This window comes from Rattus rattus, chromosome 10 (genome assembly GCF_011064425.1).
Source record: "Rattus rattus isolate New Zealand chromosome 10, Rrattus_CSIRO_v1, whole genome shotgun sequence".
Classification (NCBI taxonomy): Eukaryota; Metazoa; Chordata; class Mammalia; order Rodentia; family Muridae; genus Rattus; species Rattus rattus.
Genome location: NC_046163.1, coordinates 3,983,973 through 4,009,513, shown reverse-complemented (window position 1 = coordinate 4,009,513; position 25,541 = coordinate 3,983,973). Strand labels below are relative to the sequence as shown.

Genomic DNA, 25,541 nt, shown 5'->3' with positions numbered 1-25,541 from the left:
GCAGAGGCAGAGGCAGAGGCAGAGGCAGAGGCAGAGGCAGAGGGGAAAGTAGAGGCATCAGCTCTCTGGGAGTTTGAAGCAGCCTGGTCTGCAGAGTGAATTCTAGCACAGCCAGGGCTACACAGAGAGACTATGTTTCAAAAACAAAAACATGCCATAGCAGACTCCTGTAATAGCAAACCTGGAAACAACAGATACAAATCACACACTGTGCTCGTTTGGTGACATTATGGGGGCCAATGAAGATGAATTAACAAATGGTACTGTGTATGATGTGTGAGTGAGAGAAGCTAGGTACAATATAGAAAGTCCAAACGTCGTGAACAGACAAAATTAACAGTGTCAGACAGAGGTTAACTTAGGGAAGAAGGATGAGAGAGTGACCAAGGGGGCTTCTGGGGTGGCAGTAATGACTGAATTCTTCCTTTTGGTGGTGGCTGCACGAGCCTGTTCACTGTGTCATAGTTCATCGGTCTATACTCTAGGTGTTATGCACTTTCCTGTATGTTCCGTTTACCCCGGTGACTTCATTTTTGTAGAGATTCTCCTTTTTCTGTCTTCCAAGGGCTAAGACTGCCAACACTCAAACAGCCGTATCAATCAGTCTTAGTTTCTCTCCCAATCTTCACTCACTATTCACAAAAAACGGTCCTTCTGGTGGAGACCTAGTGTGGCCCAGTCCAGGAGTAAATTCTGTATCCAAACGTAGACTCAGCTGTGAAACCAAAATTGGGGTTCTACTACAGTGACATTTGTTTTGCTGGGTCCTTAACCAGCAATGAAGCTGAACCCCAGTTTAATGGATTGGCAGGTGGGGACAGGTTTTTATGGATACATTTGTCATCATTGTCCAAAGGAATGGCACTCCCAGGTTGCTGTAGGGCATTGTGCTTGGTAGCCAGCACTCTCTTTCTCTCCTAGATTCATCCTATCCTTATTCAAAGGTCTAGGGATAGATACCTCGATTGCCCCCAAGCACCTTTCTAGGGAAGAAAGAGACAGGAAAGGAATCTCTGGTCACAGGCTTCACCGATGAAAGGCTGGGAATGGGAGTTCCTTTAAAGGGAGGTCACATCCCCTGCACAAAAACATCCCAGAGAGAACTGGTACTGAGTTTGTGTTGACTAGGTGAAGACACCCCAGGGAGGAAGTGGCAAAAGTGAGGATGAAAACACTCTCCTCTTTGATCCCACAAGGTGCGTCAGGGAAAATTGGCCTTCGTTTCGCCCGGGATGGAGACATCTCTCCCATGGGGCCACGGCTGGGTCAAAGGAAACCCGCTCCCCTCCGCCCTTACCTCAGTGATGTGTGTAGCCCCAGCCATGAGTCTAACAAATTTTCCCTCCAGCCTGCCCGTCCCCACCCCTTTCAAGGCTAGAACTTTATTAAGGCGGATGAGGGTTCGGCCAGTCGCCCAGAGGAACAAGGAACCTGGAGGGAGAGATGCCGAGCCTGAGGAATAGGAACTGTGCCCAGGAAGAAGGTAGGGGCTGGGCGCGAGGAGGGAACACGCGATGTCTGCTGAGGCCTGTGCGATCGCCAGCTGGCCGGCTCAAAGGGGTGGTTTCGGGTCTTCTGGAAGGCCCAGAAGCTCACTAGAGATAGTTAAGATTCAGGGGTACATGCGTAGCAGAACGCTCGCCTGGAGAGGGCACGGGAACTCAGGCACGCAGCACCCGCCCGCGCTTGAGCACCGCGAGCCCACAACACCCTCCTCCAACTCTGAGTTCCCGTCACTCTAGTGCGTTTTCCCCCTCACCCCGCCCCCAGCTCGCGAAACGCGGGGGAAATAGGCGGGGCCTGGGCGGGGCCCGCCCCTCTTCCTGCTCTGATTGGCTGATGCAGTTGTCCATCCTGAATCTATTTTTTTTTTTTTTTTGATGGAGGGGGGTTACCACCCGCTCTGCCCCAGATCACGTTTGCCACCCACAGCCGAACACTCTTGTCCAAGTCGGCGGGCAAGAGGCGATTGGGGACGAGCAAGCTCGACACCTCAGGCCCAGTCCGGTCCTCACCGGCCGGAGGCGAAATACCCTGCCTCCCAGGCCACCTCCCCTCGTGGAATCGGAGCGGCGGCCTCGCAGGAAGGCAGAAGCGAAATGTAGCGAGCCGGGTGTCGCGGTTGGACGCTCGCCTTGGCTGGGGGTGTAGCGGGGCACTCGCGGGGGCTCGAGGAGGACGGCTGAGGGAGAGGAGTGATGAGAAGAGGGGGTACCCTGCATCCCCCGATTCCGCGGGCCCCTGCTACCACTCTCCAGGCGCCCTTTCTCCCCAGCGAGGCGCAGGTCAGTGTTGTCGGGTCTTGGGGGAGGCATAGGAGGGAGGGGGCTCCAGGACGCAGTGCTTTTGCAGTCTTGAGTTGCAGGGAGTCGGCGGAAACCATCCAGTTACTCCTCGTCCCCACCCCTGTAGTTGGGGATACCTAAACCGGGCTTTTTTGTCCATCCCCGCCTGGAAAGGAGATGGGGCGTCCTAGAGCCTGAGGCCCATCGGTAGTGGCTTTACTGCAGATGTAGTTGAGAGACTGGCGAGTCCCCTTCCAGGTCAAAGTGGCCTAGCTGAAAGACGGGAAGGGTGGGGGGTGGTGGTCAGGTTTTAGCGAAAGAACTCAAACTTTGCTGGCTTGGGGGCGGTGGACTCGGAGTGTTTCCTCTTGGCTGACTAGTGAGGATCTTTGAAAACAACGGTGCTGTGTTAAGGTGGCTTGGCTGGTGACCGAGTAGATGGAAGACTCATAACTTGGGCCCTAGAGTTCGATTCTGCCTTAACCAAACTGAAGTTGACTAATGGTGAGCGTTTGGAGTACTAACAGCCTGTTCATCATACCTGCAAAACCCTCTGGGATTTTTTTTTTTTTCACTATTGAGAGCCATGCTGGTGAAATGCAACAAGTTGGAGTCAATTCCAGGGCATTCCTTTAAGCAAAGAAAAGCGGGGCAGGGAAAGACCGAGAGACATGATTTGGGAGTAAATGCATATTAGCTTGTGACACTTGGATTTGCCTGGCTTTGTTTTTCTTTCCTCCTCCTACACCTTTTACTGATATTTTTACTTTTAAGAATTGCACTGTGTCCAGCTGTCAGTAACCCTAAGGGGAGTGGGGAGGCTAGGTAACCAAAATATGTAGGTAATAACCAATAGTTTCACCCTCTGCCCTCGGTTAACCTAGTTAACGGCCATGTCCTATCTGACTCGCTCACAGGGCCAAGCAGAGAGAGACAGAGACAGAGACATGACGCCTGGACCAGGGTCAGCCTCTGTGGTTTCTGTAACACTTGACTTTCAAGGGCAAGGGTAGGTGGTAGGCCTCTGGTTCTTGGCCTTGATCTGGCTTGCCCAGCCTGGGGAGTCCTCCTGGCATTTTCCCCCTCAGGGGCCTAGGACAATTAGAGGTCTAGGGATGCTCCTCTCAATGATCAGTCTCTCTTGTCTGTTTGCCTGTCTTGCTGTTGCTTTCTTGTAATAAGTCACTCAAGAAGAGTGACTGTGTAAGGAGTTTGCATCTCAGTTTATAACTTTGCTGCTAAGGGGTTACACTTAAGTAATACTGAGTTCTTATCAGGACTCCAGAAGCATATCCCTGCCCACCCCAGGTTGCTCAGAAGGCAATGCCAAGGCCTCCTTCCTATGAAGCCTCTTCCTTTTGGGTGGTGATTTGCTGACTGGAAGGATGCTGGGAATAGAACTCACTGGGCCTCGACATGAAATGGGGCAGGACAGTGTAATGTTAGCAGGAAAAGAGCAGCTAGTAGCCACCCCTGTAACAGACTACTACATGCTCTGCAGATCAGCCTGGTAGGAACTGGTATTTGCTAATGTACCAACATTCTCTTCTCTCCCCCCCCTCTCTTTTTTTCCTTCCTCCCAACATAAGGTGTTCCACTCCGGTTCTTGTGACTTTAAGGACCAGGCAACTGAGAAAGTACAAGATCTTCTCAAGAAGGGACGACATCTCTGGGAGAGAGGGGGAAGATAGCAGATACTGGGACCAGCTGAGACCAACCAAGGTGCTGTGGGAAGCTGAAGGCACCCAGCAGGAGTGGGAAGAAGCCCCGGCCTCGGCCTCAGATCGAGGCTCCGTTCTGGACCATCTGAACTCCGTTCAGCTTTTCACAAGAGGGGCTGCAGCGTCAGGCACTCCAGACTCAGGTTGAGCTCTGAGGAGCTGGCCACTGAGAACCAAAGATTCCCCCTGGCCCTGCGCAGAGCTGCTGGGAGCAGGCACCCACACCCTGCTGCATCTTGTGAGGACTTTGTTTCTTTCCAGCTCCCGGGCTGCACTGCTTGATGGGGCTGTCTTTTGGTAGAGCAGTTTTTACAGTGCCCGGTAGGAGTGGAGAGCCGTGGGAAGAGGTCCTGCGGCACTCAAGCCTGGGTTCACCCCAAGACTAAGCTCTTTCCCAAGTCAGAGTCGGAGAGAGAAAGAAAAATAAATAAATTCTCCCCTCCTCTCCTCCCTGCCTGTCATGTCCTCTAAGCCAGAGCCAAAGGACATCCACCAGCCGAACGGTACTGGCCCTACTCCCTCTCCTTGTTCTTCGGATGGCCCTGGGCGAGAGCCCTTGGCTGGGACCTCAGAGTTCCTGGGGCCTGATGGGGCTGGGGTGGAAGTGGTAGTGATTGAGTCTCGAGCTAACGCCAAGGGAGTTCGGGAGGAGGACGCACTGCTGGAGAACGGGAGCCAGAGCAATGAGAGCGACGATGTCAGCACAGACCGGGTCCCTGCACCACCCTCCCCGCTCAAGGAGACCTCCTTTTCCATTGGACTGCAAGTGCTGTTCCCCTTCCTCCTGGCAGGCTTTGGGACTGTGGCCGCTGGCATGGTGCTGGACATTGTGCAGGTACGTCCCGAGAGGAGGGTGGCGTCTGCTCATAAGCCCTCCATACCTTGGCCCTCTGGGAAGCTGACTCTTGGAACTTCCTCTCCACCTCTGTGTCAGAAGCAACTGCCGCTTCCTAGAATGCTCTTTCCCTCTGGATCACATCTGGTGTCCATCGCTATGTCTCTTGTCACTTAAGGCAGAACTTTCAGAGAGGCCAAGTAGCCCCAGGGAGGTGGTCAGAGCAGTGTTACCTAATAGTAACAGATGTGGCTCCAGAGCTCTCGGCCTAGGGGAGGAGAGAGGAGCAGGGCCGTTGCTTGCTATGCCTCCTCAGTCCTCAGTGCTATGATTCCAGCTCAGTAGGAGACCTCTAGATGGGTCTCCTCTTTATGCCTGTGCTCCTTCCTCCCCTCCATTCCCCCCCGCTGGGCAGGAATTTACTCAGCTGTCAGGAGGGTCTCAGACCCAGTGTGGAAGCTCTTAAGGCATTTCGTATTGCTGATCTTGGTGCATCCTTGGCAAGGTCTCCTTGGTGAGAGGGGATGGTCTGGGAAGGTGGTATAAGATCTGAAGACGCTGTTAAGTGTTGTGGATGGGAACAGAATGTAACCAGACCTGGACAGAACCATCTCTCTTTGCTCCCGCGTCAGTCACGAACATGCTCTGGGCAAACAGGAAACTTTATGAGGATACTGGATAGACAAAACAGTGTGAGCTGGTAGGACACCTGGGACCTAAGCGCTAGAGCAGGGACGTGCTGTATTCAGTGCATTGTGAGTCCAGACGTCGGAAGAGCCTGCAGGCTGTAAAGAGAAAGTCCTGTTTCGAGGTGAGAGCTTTTGAAGCTAAGTGCGATAGGCAGAGCTTTCTACCAGCGCGAATCAGGATATAGCTAGTGCTCGATAAATGCTGGCTTTATCCAGGGGCAGAAGGAGATTGGTTTTTGGGGACCATTCCCCCCAACCCTGCCCCAGGGTTCCCTCACTATGGCATCCCCCAAAAGGATATGAAGTTCAGCATCCCCTCCCTTTGTTTCCAGCTACCACTCAAGCCGTGCACACGAGACTGCCGTAGGAGTCCCCAGGCCCGTCTCAGGTGACTGAAGGGAGTTGGTTGTAGGTGCTGTGTATGTTCATGTAGACCGTGAGTCTTACAGGAGAACCCTGCAACTTCGGGAGCTAATGAGAATGATATTTATAGCTTGCCAAAGTGCCTGGTGCTGCATTCCCTCTCTTCAAACCTGTTATTGTGAGGGCTGTTCCTACATGGAAGTTAGGAAGCCGATCCAGAACTTGGGACTCCTCCCCTGCCTGCTGGTTGCCTCTCTTTCTGGGGCTGAGAACAAAGGGAGGAAGAAGGGGAGAAGACAGGAGACTGGGTTTACTGTCTGCCTCACCTCTCCTTTTTGAGGCCCTGGTTCTCGCTCTTACCATTTTGGGTTCTCGATTAATTCCTACAAAGAGCTTCAGGGCCGTGGGTGTAGTTCAGTGGTACAGTGTTTGCCCGGCATACACAAAACCCCGGTTTCTATCCCAAACACCACAAGATGAGAACAAGGGGCCTACAGAACCAGCGTCCTGTGGTGAACCAGGAGACATCTAGCTTAGTTTCTGATAAGGATGACGTTAGTGTAGGGTAATGAGGGTCTTTCCTATAAGCCTAGAAACTAGGAAATAGGCACCGATCTCCATTTTGTAGACAGGAAACTGTGGCATAGAAATGCCACGTGTCATGTCTCCCCGAGCCTGTGTCAGTAACCCCTGTGACCTTCATTATGGCCAAGATTTGCAAACTGGCTTAAGACTGAGGAGCCTCCTGTTTTTGTCTTAAAGAACAGGGCAGACTGGGAACCGGAACAATTGGCATTGGCTTTTAAAGTGAACGGGAACCCAAGGAAGGTACAGCTCCCCTGCCCCCATCACCTTCCCTCTGACAGACACATCAGGATTCCAGAGTAGCCACAGCCCTCTGATGTCTTGCTTTATGCCCTAGGTTGTAGGGAACCTGGAGTAGCCTAGCGTGCCCACAAAGAGCTGGCACCTCCCTCAGTGGTGGCTCATACCAGAGCTAGGGTTCAGTTGGTGTAGATGACAATGACTGGCTTGTCCTCATGCCCCTCCCCCCATGGCCCCACCACAGCCGGGCTAAAGCAGGGCCCACAGATGGCTACAGCAAGATAACTGGAGTGGGCGAGTACAGGAGGACAAGGGCAGGGAGCCACAAGATAGTTCTTTTTTTTTTTTTTAAAGATTTATTTATTTCATGTATGTGAGTACACTGTCGATGTCTTCAGACACACCAGAAGAGGGCATCGGATCCCATTACAGATGGTTGTGAGCCACCATGTGGTTGCTGGGATTTGAACTCAGGACCTCAGGAAGAGCAGTCAATGCTCTTAACCACTGAGCCATCTCTCCAGCCCCACAAGATAGTTCTTATTCTACATCCTGGGAAGTGATGGGGATGATTGACGCCCTTAGATACAGGAGTCACACCTCTGTGTTCTCCTTTCACAGGCTAAAATAACCCGCAGTGAGACAGTCTGGAAGTGGGTGAGATAGGGTTGTTTGCTGGTCGTTCGGGATCCCTGTGGTTCAGAGCATCAGGAGTCTATGTACAGACACCTCCTTGGTGCAAGGTTCCCACTGCGTTAAGACTGGGCTTTTCCTAGAGGCTTGCTTCTGTCTCATCTGACCCTCTGCTTCACTTCCTGTGTGTAGTAGCCTCCGCAGTGAAAGGCAGAGCAGAGAGATTTTCCAGATTAGAAAAGAAGCACACTGCAGTCTGTTCTGACTTGCCCACTGCAGCCAATATTGGCGAGGGAAGTAGGAGCGAGCCCAGTGTTGGCTTCAGGAGATTGCATAGGAGCCTCAAGCTGCCCGAGCTTTAAAGTGCCTTCCCCTACTTCCATCCTGGGCTCCTGCAGGGCATCACAACCATTTCCCATCAGCCTTTGTGGGTAGGAGTTGGTCTGTGATCTCCATAGGACCTCTCAACTAGATTAAAATAGAGGGACTCTCCACTCCTTGTTTTAATGCACTTCTGAGTATCCAAAGAGAGTAGACAATGCCCCCGCCCCCAAGCAGAGCCCTTCTTCCCCCAACCCCGTACCATTAAATTTAAAGATGAACGTGAATGGTTGCAAAGCCACGGGGAAAAGGTATGGGAGGGAAACAGAAACAGAGCTGTTTTCCTGGAGGCTGCTGGAGCCCCTGGGCAGGCCATTCAGTTCCTGTCTCCCTTGACCACCTTCTGCTCTGCCCATCCCTACCTTGTGTTTGCTACTAGGGCCATTTCCTTTTGTCATGTTCATACAGCTCTGGACATGAAGACACTGCCCTGAGGCCCCTCTGCTTGGACGCCTCCAGGATGCCCTTGGGGCAAGCCTCTATCAGATAGAAACTGTGATCTAGCCTGACCCTGGATTACCTACCTGAAAAGTCATACGACAGCATAGTGCCTGTGCTTAGAGTGGGTGTGGGTGTGGGGTGTCCTGTTAGTGTCTTGATTCCGTCTTTTCCTCACCCTGACTTGACTTCTCGCTAATCTGCTTCCGGGGTAGGAGGCTCGGCCAGACGAGGTTGCAGGTGGAAGAGCAGGTTGGATGGCCAAGGAAGGAGTCACAGCCAGATCTGGGAGCTCTGAGGCTTGGGGTGATTGCTCTGGGTCAGGGTTAGTTCTAAATGTGGAAGCAGCAGCCCTCTGATCATATACCGTTCGTTTAGATTATCAGGAACCGAGGAGAGAACAAAGGAAAGAGAGGCTAAGAGTCTAAGAAGCTAGGTGTTCCCCTTCTACTGCCCAAGCCAGGCAGAGTTTCCCATTGGTTCAGGGAAGTGTGGGTGGTAACTCGACTCATGGCTTAGCTGACTGGTTTGACTTCCCGGGCAGACACTCCCAGCCAGGGTGAACTGGATGGGCCTGAATTAGGCCAAAGGGGTAAGAAAAACCACTCTGTCTATACCACTCCATCCTCAACCCCGTAACCTCAGGACCACCCTGCTTTCTGCATGGCTCTGCTTCCCAGAGTCCTGGGCATGCATACAGGTCACAGACTCCCCTGCCCGAGCTTCATCTTTGAGAGAGTTTTGTGGGTGGGAAAATTAGATTGGCTCTTCAGTCCCAGGTGTCACCTTAGGGCTTTGCTGGGCCAAAAGGTCACGAAGTACGATTTCCAGGCTGCGTTCTGTGAGTTGGGAAGACTTCTGCAAGAGGCTGCTACTGGCCCTGATCCTTTCTCTTGCTGATATATGCCATCACATCCCTTCCAAAACCCCACAACTTCTAGATTCCCCTGTAGTTAAAGCAGAGGGCATGTATTGGAAGGAGAAAACCAGGGGTGCATAGGGTGGCAGCTAGGGGAGTTAACTGAACTTGATACATTCTTTTCTCCAGGATCGTATTGCTGTGTAGCCCAGGCTAGACTCACAACATATCTCATGTCCTGAGTGATAGACTTACAGACTTGTCCCACCAAGCCCCGCTGTATTTTTTTTTCTCTTGATAATAAAGACATGCTATTCTCCTTACAAATAGTTCATACACTTGGAGTGCTTCCTTCTCCTCTTTTCTCTGTGTCGGCATACACCCATCACCTTCAACTCCTGGGAGAGCTGACCTTTCAGAGAGTGAGCAGCTTAGAGGGAGGAAGACAGGCATTTGAGGTGAGGATAGGATGAGGGGCCATGCTCTGAGAGAGCTCCATAAGGCACCTCACAGGGGCTGCCTAGGAGGGGAGAAGATACTCACCTTCCCCAGTGTTGAAAAGCAATGGCTGAAAGGTTAGAACTGCCATGGAGTCGGGAATGCCTCTTCCATCATGGAGGCTTCAGAGTCCAGATCCTTTAGGAGCCGTTACAAAGACGGCTAGGCCCAGGAGCTCAGGCAAGGCCCTGAAGAAGTGACTGTTCAGGCCACACACTCCAAAAGCACTAACAAAAACACAAGGTCTGCTTTATAGGACCACCCGTGTCTTAGCGTCTGCTCCCTGGCCCAGCCCATGACATGGCCTTGTACATCTTGTGTGTTTTAGATAAAGTCTCTCTTTATACCTCTAGCCGTCTTCAGACTCCCAATCCTCCTGCCTCAGTCTGTAAATGCTAGGATTACAGACACACCTTCTGGGTTGTTTGTATGTTTGTTTGTTTTTAATGTTGCAGAAGATCACATAACATGAAACTACACTGTAACCGTCTTGAAGTATGTAAGCTATGCTCTCAGCTCCACTCTGCATCCATGTAGTGCTAATCCCGTTCTCTCCAGGCCCTCAGCACCCCGTTTCTCTATCTTTCTCTGTCTCTGTCTCTCTTGCTCTCTCTCCCCCTCCACCCCCCATGAATGCCATGACTACTGCAGAGCTTACATAAGGAGAATCATACAGTATTTTCCTTGTCATGGCTGCCTGTTGTGGTACAGTGTCATCCGAGTGGCAGCATGAGATGGGATTTCCTTTTCAAGGCAGCGCCACACTTCAGTATTTGCATACCATATTGTACTGGTCCACTCAGCTGTTGATGGACAGCTGGACCGATTCCACCTCTTGGCTGTCACAAATACGTGAAGCTCTAAACAGGAGTGGACTGATACCGTTTCAAGATTCTTTCTTTCAGTGATTTTAGATAAATACTTAGGACTCGGGGCTACATAGTCAAGAGAAGAAACAGGATTGCTAGACCATATGGCCATTCTACTTATTTGTTCATTCGTGTGTGTGTGTGTGTGTGTGTGTACATAGATGGAGGCCAGAGGTCAACAGGGGACTTTTTTTTCTGTTGCTTTCCACCATATGTATATATACATATATAATACATGCATATATATATGCATATGTATAAATACATATATGTTAGTATTTTTTTTGTGCATCATATCTGTACATCATGTGCATGCCTGATGCCTCTGGGGAGGCCAGAAAGGGTATCAAATCTCTTGGTATTATTGACAGTTATGAGCCACCATGTGGGTGTTGAGAATAGAACCACAGTTCTCTACAAGAGTAGTTAGTGCTCTTAACCACTGTGCCATCTCGCCAAGCCCATCTCTACCGTAGCTTTTGAGATAGAGTCGTTCACCGAACCTGGAGCTCTCTGATTGGCTAAGCTGGTGGCTCATTAATCTTCAAGGCCCAGCAAGCCTTAGTGCTGGGGTTACAGACACTGCTGTGCCCGGCTTTTCATGTGCGTGCTATGGATCCAAACTCAAGTACATAGACAGGCCCTGTGTACCCCTGGCTGTCCTAAAACTCTCTGTAAACAAAACTGACCTCAGACTCAGAGATCCACCTACCTCTGCTTCCCGAGTACTGGGATTAAAGCTGTGTGCCACCGCTATCACCTGGCTTGTTTATTTCTAAGACAATCTTCCTCTGTAGATAACTGGCCCTGAGCTTTCAGAAATACCCAGAGCTCCCAAGCACTGTCTGTGCCAATGCTTGAACACTTAAGCAGGAGCTCGATGCCCTGTAACATGTCTGAGGGCCCCAGCTGGCCATCCTGAGAAAGCATACAGGGGAAGCAGCATGAGAGCCATCCCAGTAACTCTTTGAGACTCAAAGGCTCTCACTTGTGCGTTATAGCTCCCGTCTCTAAACAATCTATACACCTCCACCTGCTTTCCCGGCTTCTTAGGGAGATCCTCAGCTTTGGTTACAGCTGAGAGGCCTTTTCAACCTAGGGTCCAGTAACTAGGGCAGTACCTTCTGAGCCTCAGTCTTCTCATGTGCAAAATGGGAACAAAAAAAGCTCTTCATTGGCTTGTTGAGGTGACTAAATGAGAAGATGCATCAACATATGTTGGCCAAAGAAATTGGTGGGAGAGCCAGGACTGAATGACCCATGTCTCCTGACTCCAAGCCCAGCCTCTTCCCAACAGGAGGTGTATTTGCTTCTTTTAGCTAAGAGATTGGGAGTGTGGAGAGGAATCAGAAATCTCTTGCAGCCAAGCATAGGAGAAGCAGCGTCTAAATTCAGAGCCCGCTAGGGGAAAGTCACTGTGGCCGAGACCCAAAGCCCTTGGAAATAGAAACCAAACAAACGCTCCAGTCACCCCGGCCCCAGCCCTGTGGAGCTAAGCTCTCCACAGCTGAGACAACACCTCCCAAGGCCGAGGCCACAGAGCAACTGGATGAAGGTGAGGGAGCGGCAGAGTGTTCTTTGAGAGTATATCATCAAGGACTGGGGCGTAAGCCAACGTGGGGTGGCTTCACTGTTGGGTCCTCGTGAAAGCATATAGAAGGGAGAATCAGGCTACAGCTCTCCCCTGTTCTGAGGTGGGGGTTAGGCTGCGCTTTTGGAATTCATGGACTTATTCTACTTTCAGGCTTCTTGCGTGGAGGTAAGGTGCCTCTTGTGCTTGCTCCTGCTGATCCTATTTCCCACTCACGTCCCCTGACCCCGCTCTGTTCATCATCAACGCCAGTCCTTTGAGGTACTGAAATTCTTGGACTTTGTGTTCATCTTATAGCACTGGGAGGTCTTCCAGAAGGTGACAGAGGTCTTCATCCTGGTGCCTGCACTGCTGGGGCTCAAAGGGAACTTGGAAATGACCCTGGCATCGAGGCTGTCCACTGCAGTGAGTGTCCTAGCCGTGGGAAGGTAGCGGGTAACATGGAGACTGGTTAGGTATCCACACAACTGCCTGGGCCTGGGGAGGAAAGGGAAGCCGTGGAGGGAGATCCCAGACTGGGTGTCCTGTCCTGGGCAGGGGCTCCCTGCCCAGAATGGTTCCCAGGCTCAGGCTCTGGATGTCCCAGCCATCCCTGGACGCCTGCCCCACCTCCTGCTTTGCAACCTGCCTCGTGACTGTTTGTACAGCTTTGACAGGCAGGCATCACGCTGCTCCCTCCAGCCACACAGGTGGGGGCCTCCTCTGATCTCTAGCCCTACTCTGCAGCTGGGTAGGAGCAGAGCCAGGCCGTCCCTCACCCCTTCAAACCGTCCCCTTTCCCCACGGCAGCTTATTCTTCAAGAGAACAGGCACCTCCACGTCACACAATCCTTCCTATCAGCCACAGACATTCGTGGACTGAGCCCCATAGAAAGCCGTGGCTGGGAGGCAAGAGGTGTTAAAACTCAGGACCCGGCGTGCCCCTCTGTGGCCAAGTCTGGAGAAGATGGTGTAGAGGGCAGCCAGCCTAACCCACCCCAACTTGTTCCTCCTTTCTCCTGGCTGGGCAACCCATTCCTTCCTTTCCAAATACTGGCAGCCTCAGCCCTTGGGCCAGCAACTGACCTTGCCTTCCCTAAGAGAACAAGCTGCTTCAGAGCCAGGACAGAGTCATGCAGATCCATGCAGGAACGTGCTGCCTGGATAAACAAGACAGAATGGAATCTGCCGCAGCCCCCCTCACATCCTGGAATGCACCTGCCTTGGGCGCTTTCTTGCTCTAGCCCTAGAGCCTTAGGCTGTATGCATTGCTTTTTGATCCAGTGTAACAGATAGGGCCCCAAGCCCTGTGCAGCCTGCCCCAGCCCTTCACCCTCCCTCTTCCAGGCCAACATCGGACAAATGGACACACCTAAGGAGCTCTGGCGGATGATCACGGGGAATATGGCCCTTATCCAGGTAAGAAAACATGGAGCAGAGACAATAGGCTAAGCATCTCCTTAGTCAGAATCTCTGAAAGGCTTAGGTCAGCCCAGCTGGATCCTAAAGGTCCTCCAGCATCTGCAAAGTAGGCTAGGAGGTGACTGGTTACTCAGGAAAGTGGCCAAGATGGGGAGAGCCCCAGCAGCTTCCACATCACATGTCCAGGCACTAGGTGGTTTGGGGGATTTTGAACCTCCACCAATCTTTGCAGTAGAATCAGATTCGTGAGCGTTCGCGTCCTCCGCCACTGCCGTCCCATCTTCCCAGGAGGCCACACAGATCAAATGTCTTCCCCCACAAGTCCCAGGATCTTGACTCTGACTCCTCTCTGGGCTGTTGGTTCTCACCCCATCTCCAGAGAAAACATGCAACCAGCCAGTAACATGTCTGGATTTTTGTAGGGTACATCACCCGGTACTAGGGTAGCGCTAACACTGAGTAAAGCCATCTGTCTAGCCTGCCAGGACTGTAGAGCCCAGCCCTGCATGCTTGCTAAGGGCTAGGCATTATCTGTTGGGTGTTCAGTGACCTCAGCTAAGGAGCTCTGCTCCCAACTCTCCACATTACCACACCTCTCCACAGGTACAGGCCACAGTGGTGGGCTTCCTGGCATCCATCGCAGCCGTCGTCTTTGGCTGGATCCCTGATGGCCACTTTAGCATCCCACACGCCTTCCTGCTATGTGCCAGCAGTGTGGCTACAGCCTTCATTGCCTCCTTGGTCCTGGGTAAGGAGGGGAACGCACAGGGGAAAGACGCCACCCCCAAGCTGTTGACTCTGCCTTGCGTGTCCATATTCCCTTTTGTTCACTGAGGTCTTTTTTCCCCCTCCTCACCCTGCCTGGCCTTGCCTCTCCTTCCTCACCCCAGGTATGATCATGATCGGAGTCATCATTGGATCTCGAAGGATTGGGATCAACCCAGACAACGTGGCCACTCCCATCGCCGCCAGCCTGGGTGACCTCATCACCTTGGCACTCCTCTCAGGCATCAGCTGGGGACTCTACCTGGAACTGAGTAAGTCTGCGGCCACTGAGAATGGCTCGGGTGCGATTGGGAGAGATAGGGACTGTTTTGCAAACATGTGAAGATTTTTCCTGTAGTGTTAACTATATGAACCGTTTGTCACAACTTCCGGGCGCAGGGTAGCAAGGGTAGACAGGCACTGATGTCAGTTCCTGTAGGCAGGCACCAGAGGAGGGAGAGTATCAGGACTCATCCCTGCTTGATCCTAGGGGTTTTGTTTCTCCTGGAGGGATGAGATGTGGAAAGGGGAAAGGGAAGAATGGAAGACTAGAATCTGCTTGCCAACTGGAGAAAAGGAGGGAAGTGGAGATTTCTGGGATCTCTCTGCCTCTGTTAACATTGCTGCATCAGCTGGGCAGCGAGCAGTGTGCTCGCGTGCACACACAACCGTGATCCCAGCTACTCAAGAAGGGGAAGCAGTAAAATAGTGAGTATGAGGCCAACTTGGGCTCAATAGCATGACAGACATTGTCTCAAAATCCATGTAGTGCCCGGGTAGCACTCTGCCTCATTCTTCCTCTACAAAATGGACAAAGCCGGCCTCACCGGGTCCTGTGTAGGATGTGGATGAGGTGAGGTGCCAAGCTTCCAGGCACTTAGGGTAGAATGACTGTGGACGAGCTGGTCTCTTGTGACATCTGCAGCCTAAGCTGGGGGAAGCTGGGTACCAGGGCCATGGTGCTCACCTGCCTGTGGTCTCTGCCCTCGCAGCGCACTGGCGATACATCTACCCCCTGGTGTGTGCCTTCTTTGTGGCCCTGCTGCCTGTCTGGGTGGTGCTGGCCCGAAGAAGCCCAGCCACAAGGGAGGTGCTGTATTCAGGCTGGGAGCCCGTCATCATTGCCATGGCCATCAGCAGGTAGGCTGTCCCGTACAACTCCCACCTCAGCCCAGACCCCCTGTGAACCCCTAGAGGGGAGAAACGGAGCACACACTGGCAATGCATCAGCAGTGCCAGCCACGCGTCCTACTGCAAGTGACGGGAACTATCTACTGGGTTTCATTCCAAAGCAGGGTGTGTTGACCTTGAGAACCGAGAAGCAGCTGCATTCTGGGACATAGGCAGTATCATGAGGACCCTGGAACTCTCCATTGCTCTGCCTTCTCTGTGGGGGTCAGCAGAGCAGGTTTTCACCCTCTGACTCCTCCCAATTCCAGCAAGAGGACAGAGAGACTTTCCCCCAACAGTGGACAGAGACCCACTACAGAGTGTCAGTGCTTCCTCTTCGATTGGTCACACTTCTGTCCTCCAATCAGTCACTTGCTCTTGGAAATGCAGCTGTCTGATTGGATGGCCGCAGTTGAAGAGCAACGAGTGGATTGGAGCTGGTTCCCTCAGGGAGGAGCCAAATCCTTGCTGGGGGGGGGGGGGCAGGTGACAGGAGTCCCCACGGGAAGGTGGCTGTGCCCACCCTTCCTGTACCACAATCACTGTGCCAAGTCAGCAGATTGTGAGCGCAACAACTGTTGAGCGCAAGAGAACTAGAGACTGAAAGGAGAGGCTCCCGGAAGCCACTTTGCTATCCTTGTCCCCAAGGTTAGATAGACCTATGCGTCCCGTCCCAGAGACCGGAGCAGAACCTTTCAGCGGTTTTTGTGTCATTTGTCTTTGTGTCTCTATAGTGTGGGAGGCCTCATCTTGGACAAGACTGTCTCGGACCCCAACTTTGCAGGAATGGCTGTCTTCACACCTGTGATTAATGGTGAGGCCTTAGTATATCAGCTGCTGGGGGAACAGAAAGGGACACGGGAGTTAACGTCTTTGTCACTCAGAGCTCCAGCAGGCCAGAGAATCTAGCTCAGAGAGAACAAGGCCTAAGAGAGAGATGGGGTGAAAGGACCAACAGGGGACCTTGAGGAACCCCGAAATTAGCAACATGAAAGCCTCTAGCCCTGAATGGCCAAGGGGTCCCAGAAAGTGTCTTGTGGGAGCCCAGTTAGACACCCTGCTCCCTGCAGGAGTAAGCTCCTGCCAAAAATCAAAAAGATCCAGAAGGAAAACAAACAAAAAAAAAACAACCCACTAGACTCCTCTCCCAGCTTACCTGCTGGTGCCTTCCACTGCACAAGTCTAAATAGCAGTATCCAGCAAGAGAGACTGGTGTGGGGCCTAAAGCAGTGCACCTCTCAGGGCAGGGCACAGGGTAAAGCTGAGTGTATAGAGGCTGGGTTGGGTGCGGGGAAGGGGAGTGTAAAGGCAAACAGTACCCAGCAGTTTACCGGGGCAGCACCAGATTAGAGGTCACACTTGATGCTGAAAGCTGGCTACTGAGTGAGTATGTGAGTGCCGAGTACCTGGGACAGCTCCAGAGAAAGTGAAGGCAAGGAGAACCTTGGACCTTGCTGTGTCCAAGGCGAGTGTCCATGCTACACACATAGGTGCAGGGATACAGGCCATGTCCCTGCTGACACTCTGAGGGCCACTTCAAGGGTATGTGGAACTGCATGTAAGGGAAGCCGAAAGCCTAGAGTGTCCCTCAGAAGCCGTGAAGTGTTTGTCTTCTTCCACCGTACTCTCTTGGTACAGAGGGAAGGGTGAAGTCAGCACAGACCCCAGCGAAGGTAGAAGACAGGGCCCCTCCAGATACGGGGACAAAGAACAAGGTGCTTTCCTCCCGGTCCTTCCTACCCCAAGTCTGAGTCCTGTGTGTCTCTCTGCAGGTGTCGGGGGCAATCTGGTGGCTGTGCAGGCCAGCCGCATCTCCACCTTCCTCCACATGAACGGCATGCCAGGGGAGAACTCTGAGCCAACCCCTCGCCGCTGCCCCAGTCCGTGTACCACCTTCTTCAGCCCTGGTAACCATAGCATCTCACCCTCCCAGGGCCATCCCTGCCTCAGAGGGAAGGGGTGGGCAGCCAGGAACCTCACTAGAGAAACAACTGAGGCCGGGGTTCAAGGCTCTCCTCCGCTGGGCTGTGCCTGCTACTCTGAAGAGTGAAAGCCCAGATGAGACATTGTCTTTTCCCAACACACCCTAGAGAGAGAGCTGTGTGCTGACCTAGACTATGGCATTAACCATCCCGTGACCTCTCCTCCTCCTCTCTCCTCTTCCAGACGTGAATTCACGCTCAGCCCGGGTCCTCTTCCTCCTTGTGGTCCCAGGACACCTGGTGTTCCTCTACACCATCAGCTGTATGCAGGGCGGGCACACCACCCTCACCCTCATCTTCATCATCTTCTACATGACAGCTGCACTGCTCCAGGTATGGCCTAGCAGAAGCAGGGGCCACGTGGGGTAAGAACCTCAGGATCGGACCTGGTCTCCTGCCACCCAGGACTTGGGAGGGTAGACTTTGGCTCTGGAAGAATTACCGCCCTGCCGTGACTTCAGCCTGGTTGTGTCCCTCCTCAGCCCCAGTGGTACACTTTCAAAGTGAGAGGAGTAGACAAGCCTTAGGGTTTTCAGGCAGGTGGTAACAGGGTGCCTAGCAGATGGCTGGCTATACCCTTGAACCACCTATACCTGGTCCTCTGCTGGGCTTCGTTTAAAATAAGGGTTTTCGCAGCTAGAACAAGCGTTAAAACCATTGCATAAGACAAATCCATCTTCAAGGCTCATCCAGCCCTGCCTTTCTGCAATGCTATGGTACCTTCTCCCCATGGCATTCCTAGATTTGGTTTAGCCATAAGCAATTATCCTTCCAAACCCCCAACTGAGTCCTTAGAAAAGTCGTCTGTTAGGAATCTCGGCGAGAGCCAGGCTGAGAATCAACCATATGCTATTTCCCAGCAGTCGTTACCCAGTTCTCCGTGCTCCCTTGCAGATAGAGTTGAGGTACACCCCTGATGGGATAGGAGCATAGGCAAGCCAAAGTTCTTTTGTGGCCGTCTCAGTTGATCCCTTCTCCAGAGTTGAAAGCCAAACCCCCATTCCATCACCCATCATATGGGTCATGACCCTGTGGTCAATTTTAGCTGGGCTTCCTTCTCTGAGTCTGTGGAGAGGCAAAGTGGTGACAAATGTTCCCTGTAAAGTTCTGCCAGGTCCCTTTGCCACCTGTCCCAGTATGCGTCCTTGTGCTACTCAGGAGGCTAAGATGTGAAGACAGCTGTCGCCGTTTCCAACCTAGTACATATGCTAAAGGCCCCCTAGCCACCCTCTTCTGCAGTGGTCAGACAAGCTATGACATTCCAGGGGGGCCGGATGGCACCCAGGGCCACGGCCATGGGAGTACAAAGGCAGAGCTGGGCAGAGTGTGGGTGTGTGTGTGTGTGTGTGTGTGTGTGTGTGAGAGAGAGAGAGAGAGAGGGAGAGAGAGAGAGAGAGAGAGAGAAAGGTTCTAGAATCAGAATCCCTGGCTTCCTTACAGAGAGACCAAAACAACCAAGTTTACCTAAAAATAGGGAACAAGCATCTCCTTCACCTATAGACATGGTCATGTGGAAACCACTAAATCAGGTATTAATGTCCTAGAAGAAGTGCAGCTCCCATTGCAAAGTGCATGTAATTCTTACTAAAATGCAGACTCCTATTCACAAGGCCCAGTGTCAGGCCCGAGGATGAACATTTATGACACACTCCCCACGGCAGGCGATAGATACCACTGGTCCTGGGCCCAGTAACTATATTCTGATCTCGGTTATCCTCAACCATCTACAGTTGCAGAACATAAGCGGGGTTGCAAGTAAATCCATGTAGTAGATAATCCAACGGGTTTTTGAACTGTTGTGTACTATAACTGACATATTTAGCTGACTTGCTCATAGACCTGTTTTACAGACGAATATCAGAAGCCCACAACAGCAGGGTGGGAAGGGTGAAGGGAAAGCAGCTTGTATAATCAGCTGTTACCCAGATAACGGAAAAGAAAGGGCCTTGTAAGAGAAACTGGCTCTACCTGCCAAGCCCCTTCCAGGCTCCCGGAGAGGCCAACATGGCGGGAGTTGCAGTAACTGAAGAATGATCTGACCCAGAATTGAGGCAAGGGCAGAGTTCCTGTAAAGGCGGGATTTAGTTTAGAAAGCCCCTGGCTTGCTGTGAGCTGTCCTGGCAAAAAGGTTGTGACCAGCCAAGCCTTGTGATGCACTGAACAGATCCAGTGCGGTGGCCTCTGGCTCCCCCTGCAGAAAGCGGTGGCTACAGGCAGAACCCTTCTGTCCCTCCAGGTGCTGATTCTCCTGTACATCGCAGACTGGATGGTGAACTGGATGTGGGGCCGGGGCCTGGACCCCGACAACTTCTCCATCCCATACTTGACTGCTTTGGGGGACCTGCTTGGCACCGGACTCCTGGCTCTCAGCTTCCATGTTCTCTGGCTCATTGGGGACAGAGACACAGATGTTGGGGACTAGCTTAGCCACTCAGCCCTTCCCCCACCCCTCTGCACTTTCTATTTGGATTTTTTTTCCTTTTGTTTCCCTACCCCACCGTCCCTACACTCCCACGTCTTTCTGGGATTTCACTTTGATACCAAATTCTCATTATTTTCAATGGGAATTTTTATACATTGAGCCAAGTTTAGATAAGAATTCGGGAAGGACAGATGGGCTGACATAAGCAGTAAAAGTAGACTTTCGAGACAATCACCAAGTGCAATTCCACGGTGGGTGCCTCCGGAGGAGGTAGACTGGGACCTTGGCATTCTGTCCAGCACCCGGGGACCTTCACATTAGCTTTAGGAACCTCGGCTTGGCCCTGATGAGAAACTCTGTCCAAGTGGGCTCTGGGTTGTTTTGGGTTTGGTTGAACAGAGGGAGGAGGGATAATTAACACCCCTTCGCATGCACGTGCTTTTATAGAGATGGACCAACCTCACAGCGCTGGGCAGGAGAAAGTCGCTTCAGCTTCTTGTAATCACAGCCCTGTCCCAGGCCAACCTCCCCGCAGAGTCAGGTGAACTGAGGGTTCCGTCTGCACACATGGGCCTTGCCCAACTGCCTGATTGCTTTCCAGCTGAATGAGTGGTGGCCTGGGCTCTTCACCGATCCACATCATGCATAGGTTTCCAGAGGTCCGCGTGCCCCCTGAGTCTAGAGAACCAAGTTCAAGCCTCTCTTCATTCTCTCCACACACTCCATCTCCGTGCAGCTTGCCAGATGGGCTTCTAGGACTGGGGACAGGGAAGGTGGCAAACGACCTGGAGACTGATGCAACCTGGGGTATCTCACTGCTTCTCATGATGTAACTACATGGTCAGTCTTGGCCTCTGTCACTTGCTGAACGCACTCATTCTATCACACCAGGGCTCCCTCTGCCCTTTCCCTTGGCTTCTGCCCACAGACGCACATCAACCATTCACTCATTCAGCAAATCTCAGCCTCCCCCAGATGAGCCTTTTCCACACCACCAGCTGATCCAGCAGTTATTACAGGGTGCAGGGCATTGACTAGCCAGTGCTAAGGGGATCACAGCTCTACATTCACCTCATTCCCTAGGTTACAGAGGCCATGTGCCCCTTCAACCTGGCAGTAAACATACCCTCTTTAGGCCCTAATTCCTTAATTCTTCAGTGATTGCCAGCCCCACTGCTCAAGCAGTATCATGTCCTCAAATACCCTCCCTCAGCTCCTCACCTCCCCCCACCTCACTGCACGCTCAGGAGAAGGCTTAGAATTAGCAAGCTGGATAAGAATTGGCTGCCTCAGCATCTGCCTTGTCTGTGATGAGAAGAAAACCAGAGCCCCTTCCCCACGCATGCCCCAAACCACTCAACAACTGGGATGCGGCTTTTTTTTCTGGCCTGTTTGTCAGGAGCCCACAAATTCCTCCCCATGTGTAGTCTAAAGGCTCAGCCTCCGAGGAAAGGATTAAACAGTGTCCTTTGTCTACCAATACTGTGCCTAGACCTAGAGACTCTTGGCCTTGTCGTCGCCTCCCTCCCCCAACTCCCGTCACCTGAAATCAGAACCTTAGAATTGGACAGAATCATAGGGGTTATCTAGTTGGAGTTGTGTCAAGCAGATCAGTATGGATCTGGGCTTGTTTCTGCTCTTCCCTCTGGCCTAACTCCACCTCAAAACTCAAGACTCGTGTAGAGGCATCATACCCTCAGACTGACCCCAGAGTCCCCAGCCACTTGCCCTATCCTGACATCCGGAGTTGGATCAGGTTGCCTGGAGACTGAAGCATCCTTCTTCCTTTGCCCAGAAAACAGAAAGGTAGGCACACCCAGGCTCAGCGTGTGTTGAGTAGAGGGGCCTGGAGTGACAGGAGAGTGACTTCAGGAGAAGATTCATTTCTTCCCGCTGGGTTGCACCTGTCGCATGTACTTTTGGCCTGACTGGAAGAAACAACATTGGTTTACTTTCACATCCCTCAAAAGCTACAGAACTGTGTCTTAAGAGAATTATTTATAGTTACTATAACTGAATTGACAAATGTCGACTTAACTGATAAATTATATTTGGTAAAATAAAATGGAAGTTTATTTCAACGACTTGTATCCCTGTGTGTGTCATCAAAAAGCAGCCCCAGCCATTTCCTTGGAGCCCTTTCTGTGGACCCACTCCCACCTCAGAAGTGGGAAGGGGCCAATGTGCCACAAGCAAGGAACCATCGTAGAACATGTAACAGAAAACACGCATCTATTCAGAAATAAGCCACAATGCCATGGGACGTACATCAGAGATCGAATACAGAGTCCGTGTGTTCAAGGATATTAGACTGGGTCTTCCCCATGCAATAACTCGGTCTCTTTATAGAGTCCTTATGTCCAGTGATGTTAGACTGTGCTCCTCCCGTGCATTAACACTCTCTTTGGTGCTTCCTCCCCATGCATTAGCTCTGTGCAGGTAATACCAGCCTCTATGAATTAGAATTCCTTCTTTGCAGAGGCTTACAGTTGAGTTATCAGTGTGGAAATGCTTTTACCTTGAGTATTTACCGTGTGCCTTCACTGTTCTCAACTCTGTAAACCCTTAGAAAGTTACAAAACTGGCTGCCAAGGAATCGCACTTGTACTTGGATTTTATATGACCTTCCCTGAGTTGTTGTTGGCCCTTTCTCTGCTTACGTTTCCAGCCTGAATTATACCCCGTTTGTAGGGTAGATGTAAAATGAGACTTTGATGATATATACACACACAAACACACACACACACAGAGACAGAGAGAGAGAGAGACAGACAGAGAGAGAGAGAGAGAGACAGAGAGACAGAGTTCTGTTCCTGGTATATACTTAGCCCAAAAGTACTATAAAATATTAAAAATGGGTTATGTTATTCAACCTTCCATTGCTATAACAAAACACCTGAAATAACCAACTTATAAAAAGGGAAGGGAAGGGGCTGGAGAGATGGCTCAGCAGTTAAGAGCACTGGCTGCTCTTCCAGAGGTCCTGAGTTCAATTCCCAGCAACCACATGGTGGCTCACAACCATCTGTAATGGGATCTAATGAATTCTTCTGGTGTGTCTGAAGACAGCTACAGTGTACTCACATACATAAAATAAATCTTTTTTTAAAAAGGGAAAGGGGCTGGCGACATGGCTCAGAGGTTAAGAGTGGTTTGCTTTGCTTTGCAGCTCTTGTAGAGAGGGTGGCAGTCTGGTTCCCAGCACCCACATCAGGCAGCTTACAACCTGATGCTGTCCTCTTGCCTCCACGGACACCTGCACAGACAGGGTAGGCGCACATGCATGCACACACATGCACGTGCATGCACACACTTATAAAAATAGAGTTTTGTTTTTAAGGGAAGAATTCAGTACCTGGTTAATAGGCCCCACTGTTTCTTGATTGTGATGTTTCTCACTTGTTGGCAAGGAACCCAGGAGGGCAGACTGTACCTCATAGCAGCTGCTGGTAACAAGGGGGAATTCTGTTCCACAACCCACTACAAGGCATACCCTCAATGATTTAAAACAATCTCTTAGGCTCCACCTACCTATTAAGTTTCCAGTACTTTCCAGTAGTGCCTAGCTGAGGGGCAAGTCTAGTACACAGGCCTTTAAGATAGACATTTTCTATCTAAGCCAGTATCAGTATCAGTGGGAGCAATGCAGGCCAATGATGAGCAGTGTCTAGATACCACAGGGAAAGCTGAGAAAGGTCTCATTGAGCCATGGGGTTCATGGAAGCCAGCCGTCCTCAGGGATGATTAGGTCAGAGTCGAGCAGGGAGGAGAGGGAAGGGAAAGCCATTTTAGTGAGGGATAGGCGTAAAAAGACTGATATTTTGGAGAACTGAAAAAGGTTCCAAAAGCCCTAGAAGCTGACCTCATAACCTGTAAGATGCATATTATGGGATGGGGGCAGACAGAGTTGGTTTCTGTTTTTGGTTTTGTTTCCTTTTGCTTTGAGACAGGGTCTCACTTAGCCCAGCCTGACCTTGAATTTGCCATGGGTCCAACGATGACCTTGAACTTCTGATATTCTTGCCTCTGGGATTATACACATTCGCCACCATGTGAGTTTATGCAATGCTGTAGATCAAACCCAGGGTTTCATGGATGCTACACAAGCACTCTTAACAGCTGGGCTCTGCCCCCAGCCAGACACAGATGCGTGATGAGGCAGATACAGAAAGGCACAGCCAGAGAATAACCTCACCTGGGTCTATCTGATGTCCAAGCCCTTGGCAAAGAACCACCACCCATAAAGGACATGGTCCCTGCAAGGTACCTCACAATGGTCTAGAGCATAAATCTTGGGCTGATGCCTCTAACTGCCCTGGGCTCTAGGACTAACTCTTCAAAGTACCCATGTTAGTAAGACTGTTAAGGGTTAATGAGAAGCTAATAATTGCTTGTCAATGATTTACAGAGTGTCTCACCATACAGCATGCTGTGCCGTACAGTATACTGTTAAATTAGTAAGCTTATTTACAGTGTTAATATTTCTAGTAGCTGTGAGTAGATATTATCATCATTTTACAAGATAGAAACAGAATAAGAGAGATTAAATATCTGGCCCAGCTACGGTCTTTTCAAGCCAAGTTTCTCCCAGTCCAGTGCTTCCTACTATGCCTGGAGACAGATGAAGTCGCTGGCCAAGGCACCCCATTAAAATGAGCATAAAACATTGCTGAAATTATTAAAATGTTTGTGTGTTAGGTCAGTTTCACTCAGACAACAAATTAACTGCAAAATCTTAGTTATTTACCCCAAGTAGCCTCCTTAACACAGCTTCTTTCAGGCCAGAAGTGATGTTACAAACCTGAATCCCAACCCTCAGAGGCCAGAGGATTACCCCAAGTTCAAAGCCAGCCTGGTCTACATAGTGAGTTCCATACCAGCCATGGCCCCCTAGTAAGACATCATCTCAAATGCAGAGACAGACAGACAGACTGACTGACTGACACGGGGCTAGGGGATGGGGAGGGATGAGGAGAGTCAGCCCAAAATATCCAACTACTTCGAATAGTTAGTCCTGGACCAGGACTGTTAAAGGATAATTTCTGCCACTGGAAAGCACTCGGCAGCAATTCTTTTCACATAATGCTGTGTGCTATGGGGTCAGGTTTGGTGTAGTTCCCAGCAGATTCTTGGAATAGACAGTATTTCCCAGTGGATACTTTAAAAAAAACACACCTGCCAGGCACAGCCTATCTCAGATGACATTTTTGAAACATAATTACAGACAACACTTCCAATCCTTGGCAAAGTAGCCAAGCAGTCAGGTGACGGTCTCTAAATTTAGTGCTGGAATTGGTCATCCCCTTCAGCTAAAACTCGGCACTTTGGGTGCACTATCCTGCATTTCATATTATCTAAAAATAAAATGCTTTAACTTCAACACTCTGGAAATGTCTGACTTAGAAGATTAAAAGAGATCAAAAATAACTGAAGCTGCAGAAAAGTAAAGACAGTTTGATCAACAAGAAGATGACTTTTAAACATAATTTGAAAGACTTTATGATTATATTCACATGTCGTTACGAATGCATGACTCACACAGTCTAGCCATTGCTGTCATTCTTAAAAAGTTAGAAGTCCAGGGCTGGGGATGTGCTCAACTGGTAGAGTGCTTGTGTAGCATGCACAAGGCCCTGGGTTTGATTCCTAGCACTGCATAAGGACACACAGTTGTGCATATCTGCTATCCCAGCACTTGGAGGTATAGGTAGGAGTATCCGGATTCAAAGTCATCCTCAGCAAGTCTGAGCCAGCTGAGGCTACATCAGACTCTCAACAACCATGCCAACTACATACATTGACATATGCCTGTAT

At 51.0% G+C, this 25,541-nt stretch overlaps 1 protein-coding gene across 1 annotated transcript; it reads left to right on the top strand.

Moving 5' to 3' along the window:
- Positions 1-1,865: 1,865 nt before the first annotated feature.
- Positions 1,866-21,808, top strand: Slc41a1 (solute carrier family 41 member 1). The gene is made up of 11 exons (XM_032915170.1): positions 1,866-2,285; positions 3,875-4,841; positions 12,285-12,392; positions 13,314-13,385; positions 13,992-14,136; positions 14,279-14,425; positions 15,146-15,293; positions 16,058-16,137; positions 17,096-17,230; positions 17,490-17,638; positions 19,542-21,808. The coding sequence occupies exons 2-11, from the start codon at positions 4,467-4,469 to the stop codon at positions 19,725-19,727; spliced, it is 1,545 nt and encodes a 514-aa protein (XP_032771061.1). The 5' UTR covers positions 1,866-2,285; positions 3,875-4,466; the 3' UTR covers positions 19,728-21,808.
- Positions 21,809-25,541: the final 3,733 nt, after the last annotated feature.

Bases quoted from the DNA above. Each gene is read 5' to 3' on its own strand.
- Slc41a1 (XM_032915170.1), top strand. From the start codon at position 4,467: ATGTCCTCTAAGCCAGAGCCAAAGGACATCCACCAGCCGAACGGTACT. The intron at 4,842-12,284 runs GTACGTCCCGAG...TTCATCTTATAG, and splicing joins TGGTGCTGGACATTGTGCAG to CACTGGGAGGTCTTCCAGAA. The intron at 17,231-17,489 runs GTAACCATAGCA...CTCCTCTTCCAG, and splicing joins TACCACCTTCTTCAGCCCTG to ACGTGAATTCACGCTCAGCC.